This window comes from Trichosurus vulpecula, chromosome 7 (assembly GCF_011100635.1).
Source record: "Trichosurus vulpecula isolate mTriVul1 chromosome 7, mTriVul1.pri, whole genome shotgun sequence".
Lineage (NCBI taxonomy): Eukaryota > Metazoa > Chordata > Mammalia > Diprotodontia > Phalangeridae > Trichosurus > Trichosurus vulpecula.
Window position 1 is genome coordinate 186,321,657 of NC_050579.1, and position 19,760 is coordinate 186,341,416.

The 19,760-nt window shown below is 39.5% G+C and overlaps 1 protein-coding gene and 1 pseudogene across 1 annotated transcript; both read right to left on the reverse strand.

Moving 5' to 3' along the window:
* Positions 1-4,410: 4,410 nt before the first annotated feature.
* SMIM8 (small integral membrane protein 8) lies at positions 4,411-18,361 on the reverse strand. Its single transcript, XM_036766065.1, has 3 exons — positions 18,249-18,361; positions 8,101-8,258; positions 4,411-4,907 (listed from the first exon to the last, which is right to left on the reverse strand). Exons 2-3 carry the CDS (start codon positions 8,233-8,235, stop codon positions 4,749-4,751), a joined length of 294 nt encoding a protein of 97 aa, XP_036621960.1. The 5' UTR covers positions 8,236-8,258; positions 18,249-18,361; the 3' UTR covers positions 4,411-4,748.
* Positions 9,199-10,711, reverse strand: LOC118857730 (annotated as a pseudogene).
* Positions 18,362-19,760: the final 1,399 nt, after the last annotated feature.

Here is a 19,760-nt window from a genome sequence, read left to right on the forward strand (position 1 = left end):
CGGTCTACACCTGCAATCATTATTATAGAACCCATTAATTGTTAGAAATGTTGCCTCTTAAAATTTAAGCTTAACCTAGAACCATTATTTGTAAAAAGCTACCCCCCATCTCCAAACTCAAGGAATTTTTTTTCATTTAAGGCAAATATTCATTGAATACTCAAATATAAAAACCATTTTCTAATGCATCAGACTAAAGCAACTAAAACTTAAACTTTGCTTTAAAATTCAAACTTTAAAAATGGGACAATATCAAATTTTTTTTTGAGACATCAAGTTGTACCAGGTGTATTGATGGAGATGAATGTATATCTACTTCCATGCCACCCTATTTATAAATATACTCCAATTAATGCACAGCATTTCATTTCCTGCTTCCACACTTTGGCTGACCCCAGGCATTTCTTTTTCACTTCTATCTCTTAGAGGCCCCTAGTTTCCTTTAAAGCATAATTCAGAGGTCACCTCTTACACAAAGCCTTTTCTGAAGTGCTTCCTCTCCCATTTGTGTCTCCCTTTTAAAACTACTTTCTGTTCACTTAGCTGTATCCTCTCCTTCCCCCAGCTGAAGGTAAACAACCAGAGTTATTTGATTTTGAGTGGAATGCTGAAATAATGAAGCTCCTTCAGTATTGTATTGAACAGAATACTGAAATAGTGAAGCCCCACCTCAGCATGGGAAAAGACCTTACCTCTCCTACCATCCACCCCCACACCCTGTACCCCTCCTACATTTTTAGAAACTGCTTTGCTGAGAAAGTAGAGATAAGAAATTACATCAGTAAACAAACACCTGCAAGGTCCTGTTTATCTATCTTTTACTCCCTTTTCCCTGATCTTATGCCTGTCTTTTTGTTCTTTGTTCTCTGTTGCTGGGAAAAGATTCTGCGTTTAAAATGTGAGCTCCAAATCCAGTCAATGGAAAGAGGAGCCAGTAGGGGTGGGGGAACTCTGCCTTAGGGTCTATATAACTTGCGTTGAGCTGTATGCCACACACACACACACACACACACACACACACACACACACACACACACACGTGCTGGCATCATCTTAGGGCACGCTGGGGTGTGTCCTTTCTCATGAGAAAGTAATAAACTCCTTTTTGCCTTTTCTCAAGAATGGTCTCAGCATATTTTTAATGTGAGTAGTGGTCCCTGACCCACAGTTTCTATCTTTATGTCCTCAGTGCCCAGTATGTTGCCAGGCACATGATACATGTTTGCTGCTGAACCTGTTGAATTAATCCTAAAGACTTCTGGCCTTCCTTTCTGCACTTACTTTGCTTCTGCTTGCCATGTAATTGCCTTTTTCCTCTATATCAAAAATTTTAATGGTATAGAATTGTATCTAAGAGAGCACAGCAACAATTAAACTAGTCCCTGCTTCCAGGGAGCTCACAGTCTAAAAGGGGAGGCAACATGCAAACAACTATATGCAAACAAATAATAGAGAGGACAAACCTAGGCCCTAGCAACAAAGGGGATAGGGAAAGGTGTGGTGTGATTTTAGCTACAGATTAACTATTTATTTGCTATTTAGTAACAGAGGAAGATATTTTTGTAAAATACTTTCTTGGGTTTCGCTCTCTTAATTGCCAGAGTTATCAAGTGCCAGGTACAGTGCTAAGACAAAGAAAGGCAAAAAACAATTGCTGCTCTCAAGGAGCTCGTAGTCTAATGGGGGCCACGAGTATAACTGACATGTAAGTGAGATATATACAGGATAAACTGGAGATAATCAACAGAAGGAAGACACTAGCATTAAGAGAGACCAGGAAAGGCTTCCTATACAAGGCTGGATGTTAGCTGGGACTTGAAGGAAGCCAAGGAATCAAGAGGGCAGAAATGAAGAATGAGAGAATTCCAGGCATGAGGGACACTTAGTGAAAAAGCCTGGAGACAGGTGATGCAGTGTCATACCAGGAACAGCAGGAAGGCTACTGAACAGATTTGCTCTTATATGTGCAACATTTAGGATCTGAGAATAAAAGCTTTGCTGCTACAAAGCACTCCACATATATTATTTCTTTTTATTCTTTTACAATGGCTCTGTGAGCGAGGTGGTATAAGTTTCATTTAACCACCATTTTGCAGATGAGGAAACTGAAGCTCAGAGAGGTAAAGTGACTTGAGGAAGGTCACCGAGCAAGGGTAGATGACAAGACCCATACATTTACAAGTTCTTTTCACATTTTATACATACTGTGAAAACTGTCCTATGGTCTGTAGCAAGTCTTCCCAGAATCTTACATTTAGGAAGACTACTGCTGACTTGAGGTATGGCTTGAGCCAAGGCTCTAATACAGGTCTCCCAGTTTCTCACCCCTTCCTACTACACTACTCCACTCTTCATTTTCATTGACACTTTTTTAGCCAGTAGCATTTGCTTTTGAGTCAGAACTGCTAGATCGTCAGCTCAATTAGCAAGGCTCCTTACTATCTAAAAACTTAATATGACTGTGCACAAATGTGCACAGCATCTACCACAATTGTACCTAAAGGCAGGAGACACAAATTTTAAAAAGTGGGAGAAAAATTTTTTCTTTAGCACTTGAGAACAATGGATGACACAGGCTGGACCTCAGAAAGAGTAAAGTTTTTCTAAGTCTTGAAACTTAACTCTAAATGATATGATTTGGCATAAAAGGAGATGAAGAATTCTAGGGTCCAATAGGAGAAAACTTTTAGGTATGGAGTGCTTAGGTAAACACAAACAAAAGGAAGAAAATTTGTTCTCATCAATACTTCTAATTTCAAAAAATTAATTTAAGAAAGCTTGCTCTTTTTCATTGACAACTGCTTTATGACAAATATCACTTTGCAAAAGTAGGAGTTTCCTTGCTTAGTATTAAAAATTCTATGTTGTACCTCTTTCTAGGAAAACCCTAACACTTCAGATTAATATTCTTTTGCTTACCCTAATTTTAGTAAAGACAGGTAGGTGGCTCAGTGGATAGCGTGCCAAGCCTGAAGTCAGGAAGACATTTTCCTGAGTTCAAATCTGGCCTCAGCCACTTGCTAGCTGTGTAACCATGGCCAAGTCCCTTAACCCTCTTTGCTTCAGTTTCCTCACCTGTAAAATGAGACGGAGAAGGGCATGGCGAACCACTCCAGCATCTTTGTCAAGAAAACCCCAAATGGGGTTCTGAAGAATCCAATACAACTGAAAAACGACTAAATAATGAACAATGAATTTTTGTAGATTACCAGAGTATCTTTTCAATTAGTTTTGAAGAAACTAAAAAGCTCAAGTGTTTAGGGTGAACTAAGACTGAAATGCCTTTATGGGTTTCCGTCAACGAGACACTCCATTCTTGGCTCAGCATTTTGACTGTCCCCCATTCCTGGAATTCTCTTCCTTCCCAATTCTACTTACTAGCTTCCCTGGCTTTAAGTCCCAACTAAAATCCCCTCTCATATTAGGAAGGCTTTCTCAACCGTTCTTTAATTCTGGTGTTTTCCCTCTGTTAACTATCCTATTTATCCTGTGTATAGCGTATTTGTGGTTTCCGTTTGATCATAAGCTCCTTGAGGGCAGGAACTGTCTTTGGTGTCTTTTGTATCTCCGGCATTAATTAGCACAGTAGCAGGCACATAGTGGGTGTTTAATAAATGTTCATTGAGCAATACTGATTGATTTATTATGAGCCCTGGAATGTCCAGAAAGCAAAAGCCTGCCTAGGGACCTTCATATCCTCCCTAAGCCCCTAGGGATGCACTTGTGAGACAATACGCTTCACTCTCTTTGGATGATTCCCACCCCATCCCAGCCTCCCCAAAGTAACCTTCAGCAGCTGGAATTCCCCATCTCAGACTCTCACCTGTGCACCTGCATATGGAGTGATAACAGTAATAACTAACATTTACATGGCACTTCGAGACTTACAAGTGGCTTTACAGAGACCTTGGGAGGTACATGCTATTGTTATCCCCATTTTATGGATGAGGAAAATGAGGCCAGCATTAGCTAAGTGACTTGCCCAGGGTCACACAGTTAGGACAGGTCTGAAGTTGGATCTGAACCTGGATCTTTCAGTGCTCTATCCAGTGGGCCACTTAGCTGTCTTATAATGTATTCTGGCTGGAAACTTAGGGAGTCCTCTCTCCTTTTGTGGTGATTAGCAGATTCTCTATGAAGGAGCAGCTCTGGCTCATCTTCGCTCGTTGCAATGTCTTCAAAACCTGTCTGTAGTACAGCCACAGTTTACATGAAGGATGGGAAGAAGACCCACACCTACTTGAACAAGTTTGTAATTTTTTAAAAAGTTTTGAGATTTGGTTTTTCATACCCTCAATTCCACCTGCACACATTTTTTAACCCCAATTCTTTCCTAACTAATGAATATCTTCTTGCTACGTAGAAAAGGAATTATTTTGCACACAGCAAAAGGAACCAAACAGCTGTTGCTATAGTCTCTTCCTGGTTTATTGAGAATACCAATGAAAGGCAACCACTTTTCCTTTACTTTTATTACACAGTTTAATGGAGATGACTGGCATTCTTATAGAACTCTGCAAGAGGCTTTGCTAGAAGGAAAAAATTGAACCTTTTTTATATATGTGTAAAGGGGAGGGGACACAGCTATGAAAGGCAGAATTCAATACAGAAATCTGGATGCCAAACTGTTACGTTCTTTCCACATGAATATAATGCAGGATAATAAACATGATACCTGGTACAATATAGTCTTTCATCTGAAGATCTCAGAGCCCTTAATAGAGCTCTGTCTGTAGTAATCAGCACTATTAGTCCCATTTAGATGTTTTTCTTCTCATATATCTGGCTCCCTCACTGTCAATAGCTTCATAGAGGTCCTTTTTATTCTCTTGAGTTGCATGTAGGTAACCAATGTAAGCCACGCAAAGTGTAAGTGTTACCATTCCAAAAATCATAACAGGTTTGTTCTGTCAAAGGAAAAAAAAAGTATAACCTCATTAAGGATATTACTTTTGGTTGCGTCAGTCATCTTGCACCACTGTTCTTCGCATGCATAGCATTATTATCAAACTTAGTTTTAGCATCATTGCAACTTTTCTATCATTAACATTGATAATTTTCAACATCAACTTAATTATCTAGGGACACACTGTCCAGGTTGGGGATTACCCAGGACCCTTGCAGTTGTTTTTCTCTTTTGTTGCGTGTTCCTTGGACCCTCTGCTACTTGTTAACACACATCCACCAGCAATGGGCTGAGAGAAGTACAAGAGAATGTTGCAAAATAGGTGCTACACTAGGAGTTAGGAGACCTCAGCCTGAGACCTATCTCTGGGCCTTCCCCACATATGTAACCATGAGAAGCTTCCCTGGGTTTGTTTAAAGCTTCCTCCTATGTAAAATGAGAGGACTGGACCAGAGAATCCCTACAGTTCCTTTCCAGCTCTGAAACTCTATAAGGCAGAACTCAAATTCATAGATTTTAATGAAAGTGAAGGTGATGAGTGAGGGGGTTGTGATTAAAATGGGTGTCTGGGGATGTCATTGTCCTGATGTTGCACCTCTTCCCTTTTAATAAAAACTGAGAGTTTGTTGTCCTTGTGAAATGCCTCCAGGTTGACAACCATTTGTTAGGTATCTACTATGTACCATGGATAGAGAGCTGGGCTTAGAGTGAGGAAGACTGGGTTCAAGTACTCCCTCTAATACCTACTAGTTGTATGACCCTGGACAAGTCACTTAATCTCTCACTGGCTGTAGGCAACTCTTGAAAAGTTTAAGTTGAAGAGCAGGTACCACTCTGTTGGTAGAGGAAACTTCCTCATTAGGAGTTTGCCGTATCAAGGAAACACTGCCCAGTGGCCTCTGCCCACTGTCTCTGCCTTCTTGGTGCTTCCAGTCTAAAGGGATATGACATATGCAAAAATAACTATAGAGCTGAAGTCATTTATGTGGAGTGGGAATTTTTAACTTAATTTTTTTATTTGAAGACTTCATTGTACACAGCTAAAAAATCCTCACAATACCCAGCACTGAACATAGTGCCACACACACAACAGATACTTTATAGATATTTGTTGAATTTCAAACAGTTAATTATTGGTGTACCTTCATTTACAGCTGGGGAAATGGAGGAAGTATTGAAAGATGTGGCAGTGGGCCTCAGGGTCCTACAAATTCTGGAGATCAGAAAGTTCCCCAAGACTCCAAAGCTTCTTCTTGGCCCATATACTGTAATATGGTCCCTCAGTCCCTAAGCCCCTTTAGCATTTTTATATTGGACAAAAAAATCCTACTACGATGTCAGTGCATATGGCCCTGATAGAAGGTAATGGATGGCTGAAAGGATCCAGGCAATTTATATTCCTTCTATCTTTCACTCAAATTTGCTACACTATGAATTTATTTAAATTTCAAATTTCATTAACAGAATGAAAAAGAAACATCTTCCCTAAAAGGATTTCTCTTTGAAAGATGTTAAAAGTTAAACAACCAGCTCTCAAGAGCCGCAATTTGTTATTCCTGATTTTTTTTTTTTTAGCACTTTCCCACATAATGGGAAACACATTAGTTCAAAATCATCTTCCACACTATCTGGACTCAGGGATTGATTATAAGATTTGACCTGACTGACCTCCAAGTATTTTATACTGGAGACTAAATAGCCAAAATACTAATTATTGTTTTCCCTAGAGTAATGTAAGCTCTCGAGTAGGAGATTTTAATTTATATCTGTTCTTAAACCACTTTCATCAAATCAACAGCTTCTCTTTTTAGTCATAGCGTAATGTACTTGAGGTAAGAAGAACCAATTAATTACTAGGTCATGTGACTATAGGGCTGTCACTTAACTCTCCCCTCTGAACTTCCATCTCCTATCCTTCAGTGTGTAGTGAGGAAGTTCATAAACTTAATAAACTGTAAATTTCTATATCGTTAGAATGAGGAAGAACTGAATTTAAATCCTGCTTTAAATATTTAGTTGTTTAACCTCTCAGTCTCAGTTTCCTTATTTTTAAAATGGGCTTATATAATAATAGTACATATGTTACAAAGTGGTGATGATCGAAAGAGATAACACAGAAAGCTTTTGGCAAACCTTAGAGAATTATATAGCTAGCACTATTTTTCTAATATAAATGTGAGCTAAAATTCAGGAATGAGACTATTTTAGGAATCATAGAATAGCGGAGTTGGAAATTATTTAATAGATTTTCTAGTCCATCCTGAAGTAGTAATGTCTTCTACCCATTCCTGATATGTGGTCATCCAATACCTACTTGAAGACCTCCAGTGGCAGGGAGCTCAATGCTCACCAAAGTATCCTATTCTATTTTTTTTTTCAAACAGCTCTTATTGCTAGATTCCTTAAGTTGAGCTGAAATATCATTAACTTTCTTCCACCTGATGGACCTAGTTCTGTCCTCTGGTAGCAGGGTCTTATGACTACTGAAATAAGTATGCCTAAATTAGCTACTAGAGGAGAATGGACAGGAGGAAAAGTTACTTTTAAATCTTTGTAAGTAATGCGAATAACACAAAACAATTTTTCCTAATGGACCTGGTCTAATTCGGTGAACACTCTACTTGCTGGTATTAAGTTAGGAAATTCAGGAAGCATTATTAGGTTATTATTTACAGTATGAGAGCATGCTTAGTAAAGGATAGTCACAAACTGAAAGGATTAACAAGTTATCTCTCTGTCCCTTCATTTCCAAAGTTCTAAGCCACAACAAATATTTTAAATGATAGAAATAGTGGGAGAAAACATTTTTAAAAGGTTTTAAGAGTTAGACATCATTTTCTATTATGTTCCCCAAGAATTGCAAATATAGTTAGGTCATTTTAGAATAATAAAAGTTAAAGATTTTTCTTCTATCTGCTGGAACCCCTTAATCACATACACAAAGCCTTACCCAAAATTAAACTCCAACGAAAAATCAAATCACATGGGAAAACACATGGCCTATTTCCCAAGGCTAAGTCAGAAAATATATATATATATATATATATATATATATATATATATATATATATATATATATATATATATATATATATATATATATATATATATATATATGTATATATATGTATATATATATGTATGTATGTATGTATATATATATTTTCTTAAGTGCTTTTGGATATACTTCTTACAGGTTTAATGAAAAGCTCTGGATTCACAGCTCGAAATAACGTGGTTGCGCGGGTCCCCCTGAGCCCTGGGGTTCGAAACTCTTTCTCTTTGAGTGGTTCATTTTTAAAGGTTGGGGGCTCAGGTGCTGAAGACATCTTAATTAAAGATGATTTATTACCTAAAGACAAAATAAAAGACATTTTTTTTTCTTCATAAATGTTTCCTTGTTTAATTGCCTTTTGAAATAATTTGAAATCAACAGAATCTGGAGAATCTACACTGGTATAAAGCCAAAGCCTAATAACTTGAGTCACACTTGATCTGTTTATACCTTAGACATGCTAAAGGTATATGCTGATCAGTGTATTAAGTGCCATCCCCCCAATATCTTCTTCCATTCACCTTCCAACTTTCTCACACTCATTCTCATAACCACATTCCTTGAGAAAAGTGATTGTCTTTCTTTAACACCCACTCTCATGCTCACTGGTCCCAAACTGCAGCCATTGTGCTTCCCTCTTTGTGGAGCTCACTGCTTCTCCCATCTCCCCAATCTTCCACCTATGAGCTACTCCCAATGTGCTTTCTAGGTGGGCATGATCTATCTTTCCCTTCGATTACTACCAAGTTCTTTCCATTTTTTTCCTCATTCCCATGTTTATTATCACTCTCTTTCTGCTCCTGCATGTCTTTCAAGTTTCTCCCCCTCTGTACTGGGTACATACAGCCTTATGTCTTGAATCTCTTCATTTCATTGTGAAGCTTTGTGAAGCTTTGTTTTCCCCTCCAGTACTATTAGGCCAAGACTGATTTACCACTCCTGCCATCTAGTGGCAAAAAAACAAAACAAAACAACAAAAAACCCTATAACCCTTTACAGACACTGAAGACTTCTATTATTTTGTTTTCTAAGTTGAAATTTCATTTCATTGTACAGAAAAACTTATGAAATAAGACTTAAAGTGTCATTCTTACATTGTGACAGACATTTCTTATTAAGTCGCTTACAACAAAAACTCTTTATTCATTAGGTCTTCTGTTTTTAGACTTCACAGGCAATAATTACACATTTCATTTAATGGAGAGCAAATTTATCCACATTTCTGTTGTTTTTTTTTTTAAATAGCTTGTATTGCACTGGTCACTAAATACTCATCTATGCCACTTAACTGTGCAAATGCCTCATTGGGAACATCTGTTTGAGTAGAAAGAAAACGTTTTAGGCTTTTAACACTTGCTATGGCTTCTGAAAAAGTCACAGGTGGCTGTTCCATTTCTTCAGCCCCATCACACTCATCATTGCTTTGAGGTTCCATTTTTATATCAGTAAGCACCCTTTCAATAATTTCTGTGTCCTCTGGTTCTTGAGAAACAGTTAAATTGTTATCTGCAGCAACAAAATCTTCAAAATCAAATTGGTCTGGGACACCGGTGGCACTGGCTATCGAGTGCCATATTTTTTCAAATACTAAATTTGGCTTGTGATCTTCTTCCAGGTCCACATCAGGTGACTCCTTTGGGATCATACCAGTTTTCTGCCAGCATTTCACTACTGTAGATGGTTCCACAGACCACCAAGCTTCAGCGATCATGTCAATGGCTTGTTTCATATTAATTTTCTCCTTTCTGTCCTGGTCATCCAGATTGAGATAAAGTTGTTTCAGTAGTTGGCTTCTATAGTGAGCTTTCACAGTGCATATTATGCCCTGATCCAAAGGCTGCAAGATGGCTGTGCTGTTCATTGGTAGAAATTCAACTCGGATGTGTTCTAAGTGTGGAACTGTGCTGTGCGCAGAGCAACTGTCAATTAACACGAGGATGTAGCATTTTGCTCCTTTCATCCTCACATCAACCTTTATCAGACATTCGTTAAATAAATCCTGCGTCATTCAGGCATGTGTATTGGCTTGGTAATCACAGGGGAGCAAAGAGACGTTCCTAAGGCAATGTGGCTTAGCTGACTTGCCAATAATGAGAGGTCTCATCTTTTCTGTCCCTGATGCATTACAACAGAAAAGAGCTGTCCATCTTTATTTGCCTCCCTTACAAATGTTACCTTTGGCTGAGAGTATATGATGAGGCAGCAACTGATAAAGCATCCCTGTTTCATCAGCAGCAAAAACATCATCAAGGCTATAGTCAGCAATTAGCTTTTTAATTTCTCTTGCACGCAAGTCACTTATCTTCTCCACAGGAACAGTATTCTCTTCATCACAGAATACTTTTGATACAATTCCATACCGTGTACGAAATCTGTTCAGCCAGCCTGCACTTGCTTGAAACTCATCATGACCAAGAAGGCTGGCAAAGTCCAGGGCCTTCTGCCAAACAAGTGAACCAGTGATGGGGCTATTTCTTGCTCGCACATCTTGATACCATGCAAACACTGCTGAGTCAATGTCACCAGAAAGTGCACCTCTCATTCGCTTTCATTTAGGTCCCAGTATCCCTTTCTTCACTTTCCCTTCAATTTTGGCTCGGTCCTTCAAAAAAGTAGACAAAGTAGATGGAGTGATCCCAAATTCACTTTGCTACATCTCCTTTCTTTCGACCAGTGTCTACTGCTTCTACCACTTTCATTTTCTCTTCCAATGAAAACTGGCGGCATCTCATCTTTCCTCGCTTAGCCATGGTGGCAGGATGGATAGATCGTGTGTATACTTTGTGATTTAAGTAACACAGTGTCAGCCACCACCACATACACCTAAGCCATGTACCACAGTCATGTTTCTCCTTGTGCTAATAGTTAGACTGTGAACATGGGAAAGAGAAAATTATATATGAAGCAATCATTCAGCTGAAAGCAATTTTATAGTTAATAAGAAGAATCTTAGAATGGTAGGCACAGAAGAGAATCTAAGAGATCATCTAGTCCAAGCCTTTCATTTTACAGATAAGGAAACAGAGGCCCAAAGAGGAGACATAATTTGTTCAGTCACAATACAAGTTAATGGAAGAACTAGGACTAGAAGCCAGGACTCTCAGTCCCTCAAGAAACAGAGAGCACTCATAACAATAAATTGAATGGGACATGTTTATAACGAAACAAATATTTACAGATTAGTAAAATAACTGCTTCATATTGTGTTTATTACGAGTGATTATTATATTCATTATTCATATTAAAATGACAAAAACAGAAATGCTTATCCTGCTAAAATATGTAAAGCAATTTGCAAATCTTAATTTACTATATAAATGCTAGCTTATATTATAATATTATTAGTGATATAACTTTCATGAAAACTCAGTTAATGAGGACTAATTCAACCCCAGAAAAGGTTCATTGTGATAAGTTATTGGGACATCTTAACTCTGAACATTGATTTTACTTTGATAATGGAACTAGATGATATCTAAGGTCCAGCTCTAAATCATATGATCCTGTGACCTGCTTGGGATTTTATTCTAGTAGGAACTACAAAGTGATTCAAATCAAGGCTGTGTTTTCCTCTTGAATCTGACTTTTATAAAGGGGAGTTCTGAAGGCTGCCTAAGATCACACTTCTATTGCAAAGACAGAACTTGAGTTTCAGAGTTTCCTTGGCAGAAGCAACACTTTCCCACAGGTTACAGAAGCCTATTCCAGATGCCCTTGCTACTTGTGCTGCAAAGTGTAGGAGGCAGATCCCTTTTTGGTCTCTACCTCTCAAACAGCTGCCTGCAAGGCATTTAAAAAAAGAGATCTCACTGCAAAATCTATCAATGATCACTTCCTCTCCTGAATCCTCAGGTTTCAAAAGGCCCCTTAAGGATGGATGTTGGGAATAGACCTGGAGGAGTCACCATCTCCAAAGACTTTACATTTTTTCCTCAGCTTGGATTACATGCTTGCTATGTAAAATTTAATGTTAACAAATAAAAGAGTAGGCTGGGAAGGAGGGGGAATGAAGCAAGAAAGGTGATGGATTACTGTAGCTATCTTAAGAGAGAAAAGATGAAGGAGAAAAAAGCAAGAACGGTCCATAGATAGTTCCCTTCTGAGTCCCCCAATGGCAAACTTCACATGTTTGCTATTCCCAATTTCTCCATTTCTCTGTGGCAGCTTATTTATGTAGAATACAAGCTCCCTGAGGGCAGAGACTGGACTGTCTTAATTTTTACTTTTGTATCCTTGAGTCTAGCACACTGATGGAACTTAATGTTTGTTAAAAAAAATATAGTTCCTTTTTGTTTAAGAAAATGCTTTTCTCAAACACGTCAATATTTTTATTAGGGTAACTTTTTGTATTCCTTTTTCAATGCATTCTTATGTATTTTTTCCTCTCAAAAAGATCTTGTTTTAGAGTTATAGCTCTATTCAAGAATAGCCTGGATTTGGATATTATACATATGCAATACTTATCACGACTACGATAACACATTCCTTATCAAAGATGGATGTTTTTCAATTTTTGTTACAAGATTCTGAGTAAATTTATAACTTAAAAACTGGCATCTAGGTGTTTCCTTCTTTTTCTGGAAGCATCACTTAGTACTAGTACTTAAGTATTTAGTATCTAGTACTTAGAGCTCTGTCTTAGCCTTATTTCTGTTAGGTTTGGGCAGAGATTAGATTAGGAAACAAGTCAGTTAATATTCACTAACAAATGACCAAAATACTTACTACCACATATTTTAAGAGATTTAATATGAAGGCAATGGTCTATATTATTTAATACCAGAAAATTAAATTTCTCTACCTAATTTTAACTTCTCCAAAACAATGAAATCTAATACAGATCGATTAATTGCTTCCTGGCCTATGTTTGCCAGCCTCATTGAAAATGTTAAAATAGTTACCCCTAAAGGACAAAAAGCTAATAGCCATAAGACAACAAAGAATCTTTAGCTACCTACTCTTCGTTAAAATATTTAGGATTACAAAATCAAAAAGTAATCTGAGTGACAAAGGATTTTTTTTTAAATTAAGATTTTACACATTCAAATCACCTTCAAAAATATGAGACTGTTTAAATACACAGATAGATTTGAATTGGGGGGAAAAGACTCAAAATAATAAAACAAATACTATTTCTAAATTTATGTTCATTAAAATCCCACCCCTACACCTTTATTGCGGCATCCAAGTGGTGAGCGTATTCTCAAAGACTTCAACAGGAAAGTATAAACTTGGACAAGTTGTACCAAGTGGGGATTCCTCAAGTGATCAGTGATGAACTGTCCTGTCATTTGATAGCTGACCTAAGTTCCCAGAGGGTTACCTTGGTCACAAAGCTGATGCTCCATTAAAGATGATGAGTTTTTAGGCCATGATAACTCCTTAAGACTAATCAAAGAATCAATAAGCACCTTCTGTGTGAAGATGTCTACTAAGTTAGAAGGCCTATAATCTGTCTGCAATGGTAGATGGAGCACCCACAGTGATAAAATTATAGTTCTTTGAAATACTGATGTATTCCATGAATAAACATTAGAAGTTACAATGGGCATTTCTGATCTCTGCTGATTCTAATTCTTTTGCAATTCATTGATCCTCAACTACACTATTACAACTGCCTCCAAATTGGTCTCCCTTCTTCAAGTCTATCATTCACACAGCTGCCAAGCTGATGTTCCTTAAACACAGGTCTGAACATGCCACTCCCCCATTCAGTAAACTCCAGTGGCTCCCCATCACCTCTAGAACAAAATCATCCTTGTTTATTTTTTAAAGCCCTTCACAATCTGGTCCTAACTTACCTTTCCAGACTTGTTATACATTATTCCCCTTCCCACACATTTTGATCCGGCCAAACTGGACTTCTCTTTGTTCCACATACATGGCACTCCCATTTCCTGTCTTTATGCCCTTGCACTATCAGATAAGCTTTTAATGTAATCCTTCCTCATCTCTTCTTCAGAGAATCAATCTCTTCCTTGAAGATCTGGTTCAAATACCATCTGACATACGAATTGTTTCCTGCCATTCTACATGCACCTACATATGTACTTGCTAACCCTCCTATTGAATGTAAATGCCATCATACTAAAGATTGTTTCATTCTTTGTACCTTCGGTGCCTAGCATAGTGCCTGGCACAGAGTAGATGCTTAATAAACTCCTGGCTGATTGATGCACATAATGGGCACTGAGAAAATGTTTGTCTTATGTTAAAGACCTGCTGAAACCATGAAGGTTTAAAAAAATCAATTATCTGCTAACAATTTATTCAGTTTCTATTGTGTATATGCCTACTAGGATCCTAATATATTTAAACAACAGATTGATTTGGGAAGGGGAGGGTGGGAGAAGGGGCTCAGAACAAAGACTATTTCCAAATATAGCCTTTAGACTCATGGAAGAGGCAGTTCCGATCTTTCAAAGGTAATAGGCAGCTTTTGAGTAACAGTTATCACACAAATTCCTAGGATGTTGCGTACATTTCTAAAACTTTAATAAGTCCAAGAAGACTCCTTACAGATCCAGTATGAGATGAAAAAGGTGAGACTGCATTGAAATGACTTGCTCTGAATCAGTGACAGAGCCAGGCCTGGAGCATCAGGCTTCGGATGCTTAGTCCAACATTTTCTGTCTATTATGTTGCCTTGAGATTTTCAAAATGCCACAGGAAAAATTTTAAGTGTAACACTAAAATGCAGAAATTTTTCTTTAGGAATGGGGAGGATCTTTCTAAACAGCTAAGGAAAGAACAAGAATTTCAAGGATTAGTGGCAAGAAGTAGTATTTTACTCTCAAATTCACTCTGCTGTTCAAGAAAATAAGATGTGAATTTCATAAACATTTTATCCCTAGTTGACCTATTCACTTCAGATGCTAAGCCTTCTCCACTCTCCCTTTTTCCTTCTCTTCTCTTCTGTTGTGGTTTTCTTTCTTTCCTACTCTCTTACCTGATACTGATACACTTGCAAAATGACTTATTCTTTTTGTTGAATCCTCTTCTAGTAACTTTGCATGGTGTGAGGACCATCTTGGGTTCCCAAAGGCCATCCTTGCCAGTAGAGTACAGGCTTTGACAGACTCTAGAAATCTAGAAATGGACTGCAGCTATGTTGTGTAAAGACTAGCCTAAGTACGTGGTGGTACATCAGCAGGAGGCTGGCTAGGAGATGAAGGTTTGGGGGTACTGCAATTCATGAAGACTGTCTAATAGGGTATGACGGGATTGCTTCATGTATGGATGGAAGTACCACCAAACCACAGAATTCGAGGTCCTTCTTGAAGTCCTGAAGAAATATTGGATGGAGTTAAGATATTCCCTGCTCACAATATTAAAAGCAGGTAGGTGAAATACATATTTTATATTTTCTTTAAAAAAAAAACCCAACTCTCTACTCAATTGCTTTTTACTTAATGTGTCTATTTGTTGATTGTTTTTCTCTGGATTACTTGGGCCTCTCTGAAAAACATGTTTCCCACTCCTGCATATTTCATGGTGGTTTTTTTCCCCCTTCCATATCTGCCCCCAATGGAACAGCAAAAAAGCCAGTAAAGGAATATGGAGATAGATTAAGGGGCTTGGCTAACACACCTGTGAATAAACTAGAACTAGTTGTATTTGGAACTTCATTTCCAAAGCTTAAGATTTCTCCCTTCCTTACAGAACCACACTATAATGCTAGATTAAAGGGGAGGTTGGCTCAGAATATTTTGCGGGTGACATTAAAAAATTCATTTTGACATACAATTGGCAGGAGTGTAACAATGTATAGAAAAATTAGGTCAATACATTGAAAATCTAGGTGGTATTTTCAAGTGAAAAAAGTGTTCTACATATAAGCATCTTAATGAAAGACAAATCAGTATGAAGGTAAAAATAGTGGCAATGAAATTCCAAAAAAAGGGCAAGAATATTTTAGCATTTTAGTTTCCCTTGCTTACTGCACTAGAGCTACTTTTCATTTTTTAAAGGAAAATACTTGAAAGTCTAGAATTTTTAAAAAATACCTTCAAGGATAAAAATTAAGAGAAAAATAAATAATTGTTCAACCCTTAGCTTAGATGTTTACAAGTATCAAAAGTTCAAGGGTGGTAAAGTGCTCGATAGAGGGTAGGCCACGGAGCCAAAAAGATATAGTACAAATCATGCTTTTGACACGTACTAGCTATGGAACCTTAGGTAAGGCACTTAACCTTTGTGTGCCTGGAGGCAAATCTGTTAGACCATAAAGCAGAGAAAGCCGCACATTCGCAGAGATGGAAGCAATTTTTTCACCTCGACTTTCTAATAAGAACAAATCACAGGTCCAGACAAGTATCATAGGATTAATCACAAATCTAAAGCTGGTAGAGGCCTTAGAGGTCACTATAGAGGCAAGAGACTTTAGAAGTCATCTGTCCAACCTCCTCATTTCATAGACGAAGAAACTGAGATTAAGTTATTTTCCTCAACGTCACAAAGACTACATAGCAGAACCAGGATTCAAACTCCAATTTCTGTGTTCTTTTCACAGTACTAGTGTCCCCAGTTGAAATTTTCAACACATTCAATCCTTTTAGATGATGCATTACATTTTATAATATTAAAAGGAAAACTCTCTTCCTTTTGTTTACCTTACTGCATCTGAAGAAATGTTAGTACCTCCTTTTGAAATGATCTATGCAGAATAACAATAAGCTACTGGAAACTTGATGACAGAAAATTAATACCTTCAATACCCAATTTCACCATGTGCAGGGATTCTGAGTCAACTATTAATAATGTTTATTATTGGGCTGACACTATAAAAGAGGCAATTCTTAACGGAAGGAAGCATCCGACAGGAAAAGGGTTATACATAATTTGTGGCATACATTACTGTGGCAAGGAAAAATACAACTTCTGGGCTTTAATGCTACAAAATTATAAAAATAAGTTTGCAAAACTCTGTCTTTACTGAAGAGGGGGAGGCTGGTGCACTCAGCCTCCAAAATCTCTCATACAGCTTATGGTAGTTATGTGGTTAGTAAACAGATGGACACGATCCATTATGTTGTGCTCTGGCTTAGGTAAGCAGCCTTTAGCAGAGGGTTTGTGTACTCTTCAGGTCCTTGTGGGGCATTTCCAATGTGAGGGTGTCAGGGTGAGTGTGTTAAGCATTTCCAGTACCTGGTATGTGAAGGCAAGAGGCGTCTCTATAGGCAGGGGAGATTTGGAGTAATTAAAGTTTGGTGTATGAGGGCAATGTGTGAGATCAGATGAGGGGGGAAGGGAAGAGGGGGCTGAATGGTGAGGAGGTGAGCAAGGAGGGTGAGAGAGAGAGAGAGAAGAGAGAGTAAAAGAGCAGGTCTCCAGGGTGGCTCTGAAACAGGAGGAGGAAGATGGAGTCAGGACAGCAGAAGAAAAAAGATGATTTGAAGTAGAAGAAGGATGGAGAAGAGGAGGAGAGGGGGCCAAGAATAGAAGGAGAAGGATGGAGGAGAACGAGAAGAAAGAGGAGGATGATCGAAGGGCAAGAGTGGAGAAAGGGTAGAGGAGAAAGGAAAAAGAGGAAGATCCTGAAGGGAGGAAAGCCCGAGGAAAAGAGCAGATGAGGATGGTGGAGGAGAAAGACTGGAGAAGGGAGGAGCCGGATGAAGGAGGATCGAGAGGAGAAGGAGGTGAAGGGAGGGGGAGAATGGAGGAAAGGTGGAGGAAGATAGTGCAAGGAGGAACACATGGGAAAAAGAGGAGGAAAAGGAGGCGAGAGGGAGGAGGGTGGAAGGAGCAGGAGAGATGGAGGAGGGAGAGGACAAAGGGGGAAACCACGATAGAGGGCTGAGAATGGAAGGAATAGGGGAGAGGAGAAAGAAGATGTGCGAGCAACGTGAAGAAAGGAGGAGAATGAGGACCACAGGCACCGGAGAATGCAAGATGGAGGAGGGGGGAGGATGGGAGACGGAAGAGAGCAGTGTGAAGGTAGGAGGACAACAAAGGGAGGTGTAGGAGGAAAGGAGGAGGAGGAAGGAGGAAGACGAGGAGGAGAGGAATTGGAGGGAGAAAGGGGGAGGGAGGGAGAGGAGGAATGGTGGGAGACAGAAGGGGGCGGGGAGAAGGAAGGGGAACGGAGGGGGGAGGAGCAGGAAAGGCGGAGAAGAGATGGAAGAAGAGGAGTAGGAAGGAGGAGGAGGACGAGGAGGGAGGAGCTGGGTGCGGGCCTCGGCCCTCGCAGGCCTGGGGGCGGACACTGGGGCGCTGCAGAGCCTCCCCAAGCCAGACTGACCCCCACAACTCCAGGGGTGTCCTCCGTGCTCCGCCTGCGTCGCTCACCTTCTGCCAGAGCCAGAGCTTCTCTTCCGGCTCCTCTCCCCCTGGCTGCCGCCGCCGCCGCCGCCGAGACAGAGAAAGCGGATACGCGGCAGCCTTCAGCCTTGAGTGTCGCCGCCGCCGCCGTGAGCGGCCCCTGCCGGCCGGAGGCCGACGTGCTTTGAGCTTGGGGCGCGACGGGCTTGGGCCAACTGGGCGGCCACTTTTGACACTGGCCAGGCGGGGAGCGTCATCACCGGCCTCCAGCTTAACTGAGTCTGTAGGGGTGGGTGTGCGAGGTGAACTGGAGAGAAAAAAAATGTAGTAGAGTTGGTTTCCCCCTCAGAAGTTGCCCATATCAATTAAATCACAGGTCCAGCAAAAATAAATAAACAGATAAATAGATTTTTTTTGACCAGGCCCTGTGGTGGGCCTGGGGCTATATCAAGAAAAAAAGAAAGATGGACACTGCCTTCAAGGAGCTTATGTTCTATGGCGAAGGTTGTCAGGGAGAGGGTAAATAACAGGTACATAAATAAGTAAATGCAAAGTAACACGATGGGGAATTAGGAAAGGCCCTGTGTGAGAGGAGACACCTTAATCCAACGTTGGAGGGTGCTAGGGACTTTGAGAGGCAGAAATGAAAAGGGAACATGTTCCAGATATGAGGGGACGTGAAACATCCGTTGAGAATGTGGTGTTGTACTTGTGAATATGTCTCTCCCTTAAATAATACTTATATTGCATTTATTTTTATTTATTATTACAACTGTGTGGGGTGAGACCACCTGCCAGCAATTAATTAAAAAAAATCAGAGGTCTCTCAAATTTAGGAACAGAAAAACTTTATTACAATCCCATGGCAAGGGGCGGGCTGCCTCCCAACTGATAGACAATTAGTAGGGAGAGGCCGGGCCCAGAGGGCAGAACTTAGCTTTATACTCTAATGTAAACACTCCCCCCCCCACCCCCCCCACCCCACCACTGGCCTTTTACTCTCATTGGTGGAGTCCAGGCTCACAATTTCAGGGAAATCTACTACCCCAGGTACAATTTAGCCAATGCCAGACTCTTAAAAATAGATTTTTAGTAACTTGAAACTTAGGCCTAGCTGTCAATCAGAAGCCCTGAGCCATGCAGAAAGGTTCCCACCCCCATTCATTCTACGCAAGAAAGGCCATGATCCAGCTTCCATGAGAGGGCTTCACCATCCCACTCACATATATGTATATGATATACTGTACTTTGAGGGGTACAAATGAGTTTTATGGAATGTGTACATATATATGTATATATTTACATATGGATCCTTTTGGCAATCTGGTGAATGAAGCTCCTCTCAGGGGGTTCAAATTAAAATACATACCATTACAAAAGAAACCAAAAATATAAAAAGTTATCAATTTTTTAACCAAGTTCATGGACCACAGGTTGAGGTTGCCTAGACTAGATGGCCTCAGAAGTTCTTTCTGTGTGGGATACAAGAGTGTGAAAGCTTCCCTGCGGATAACTTAGGCAAGGTGATACTCAAATAGT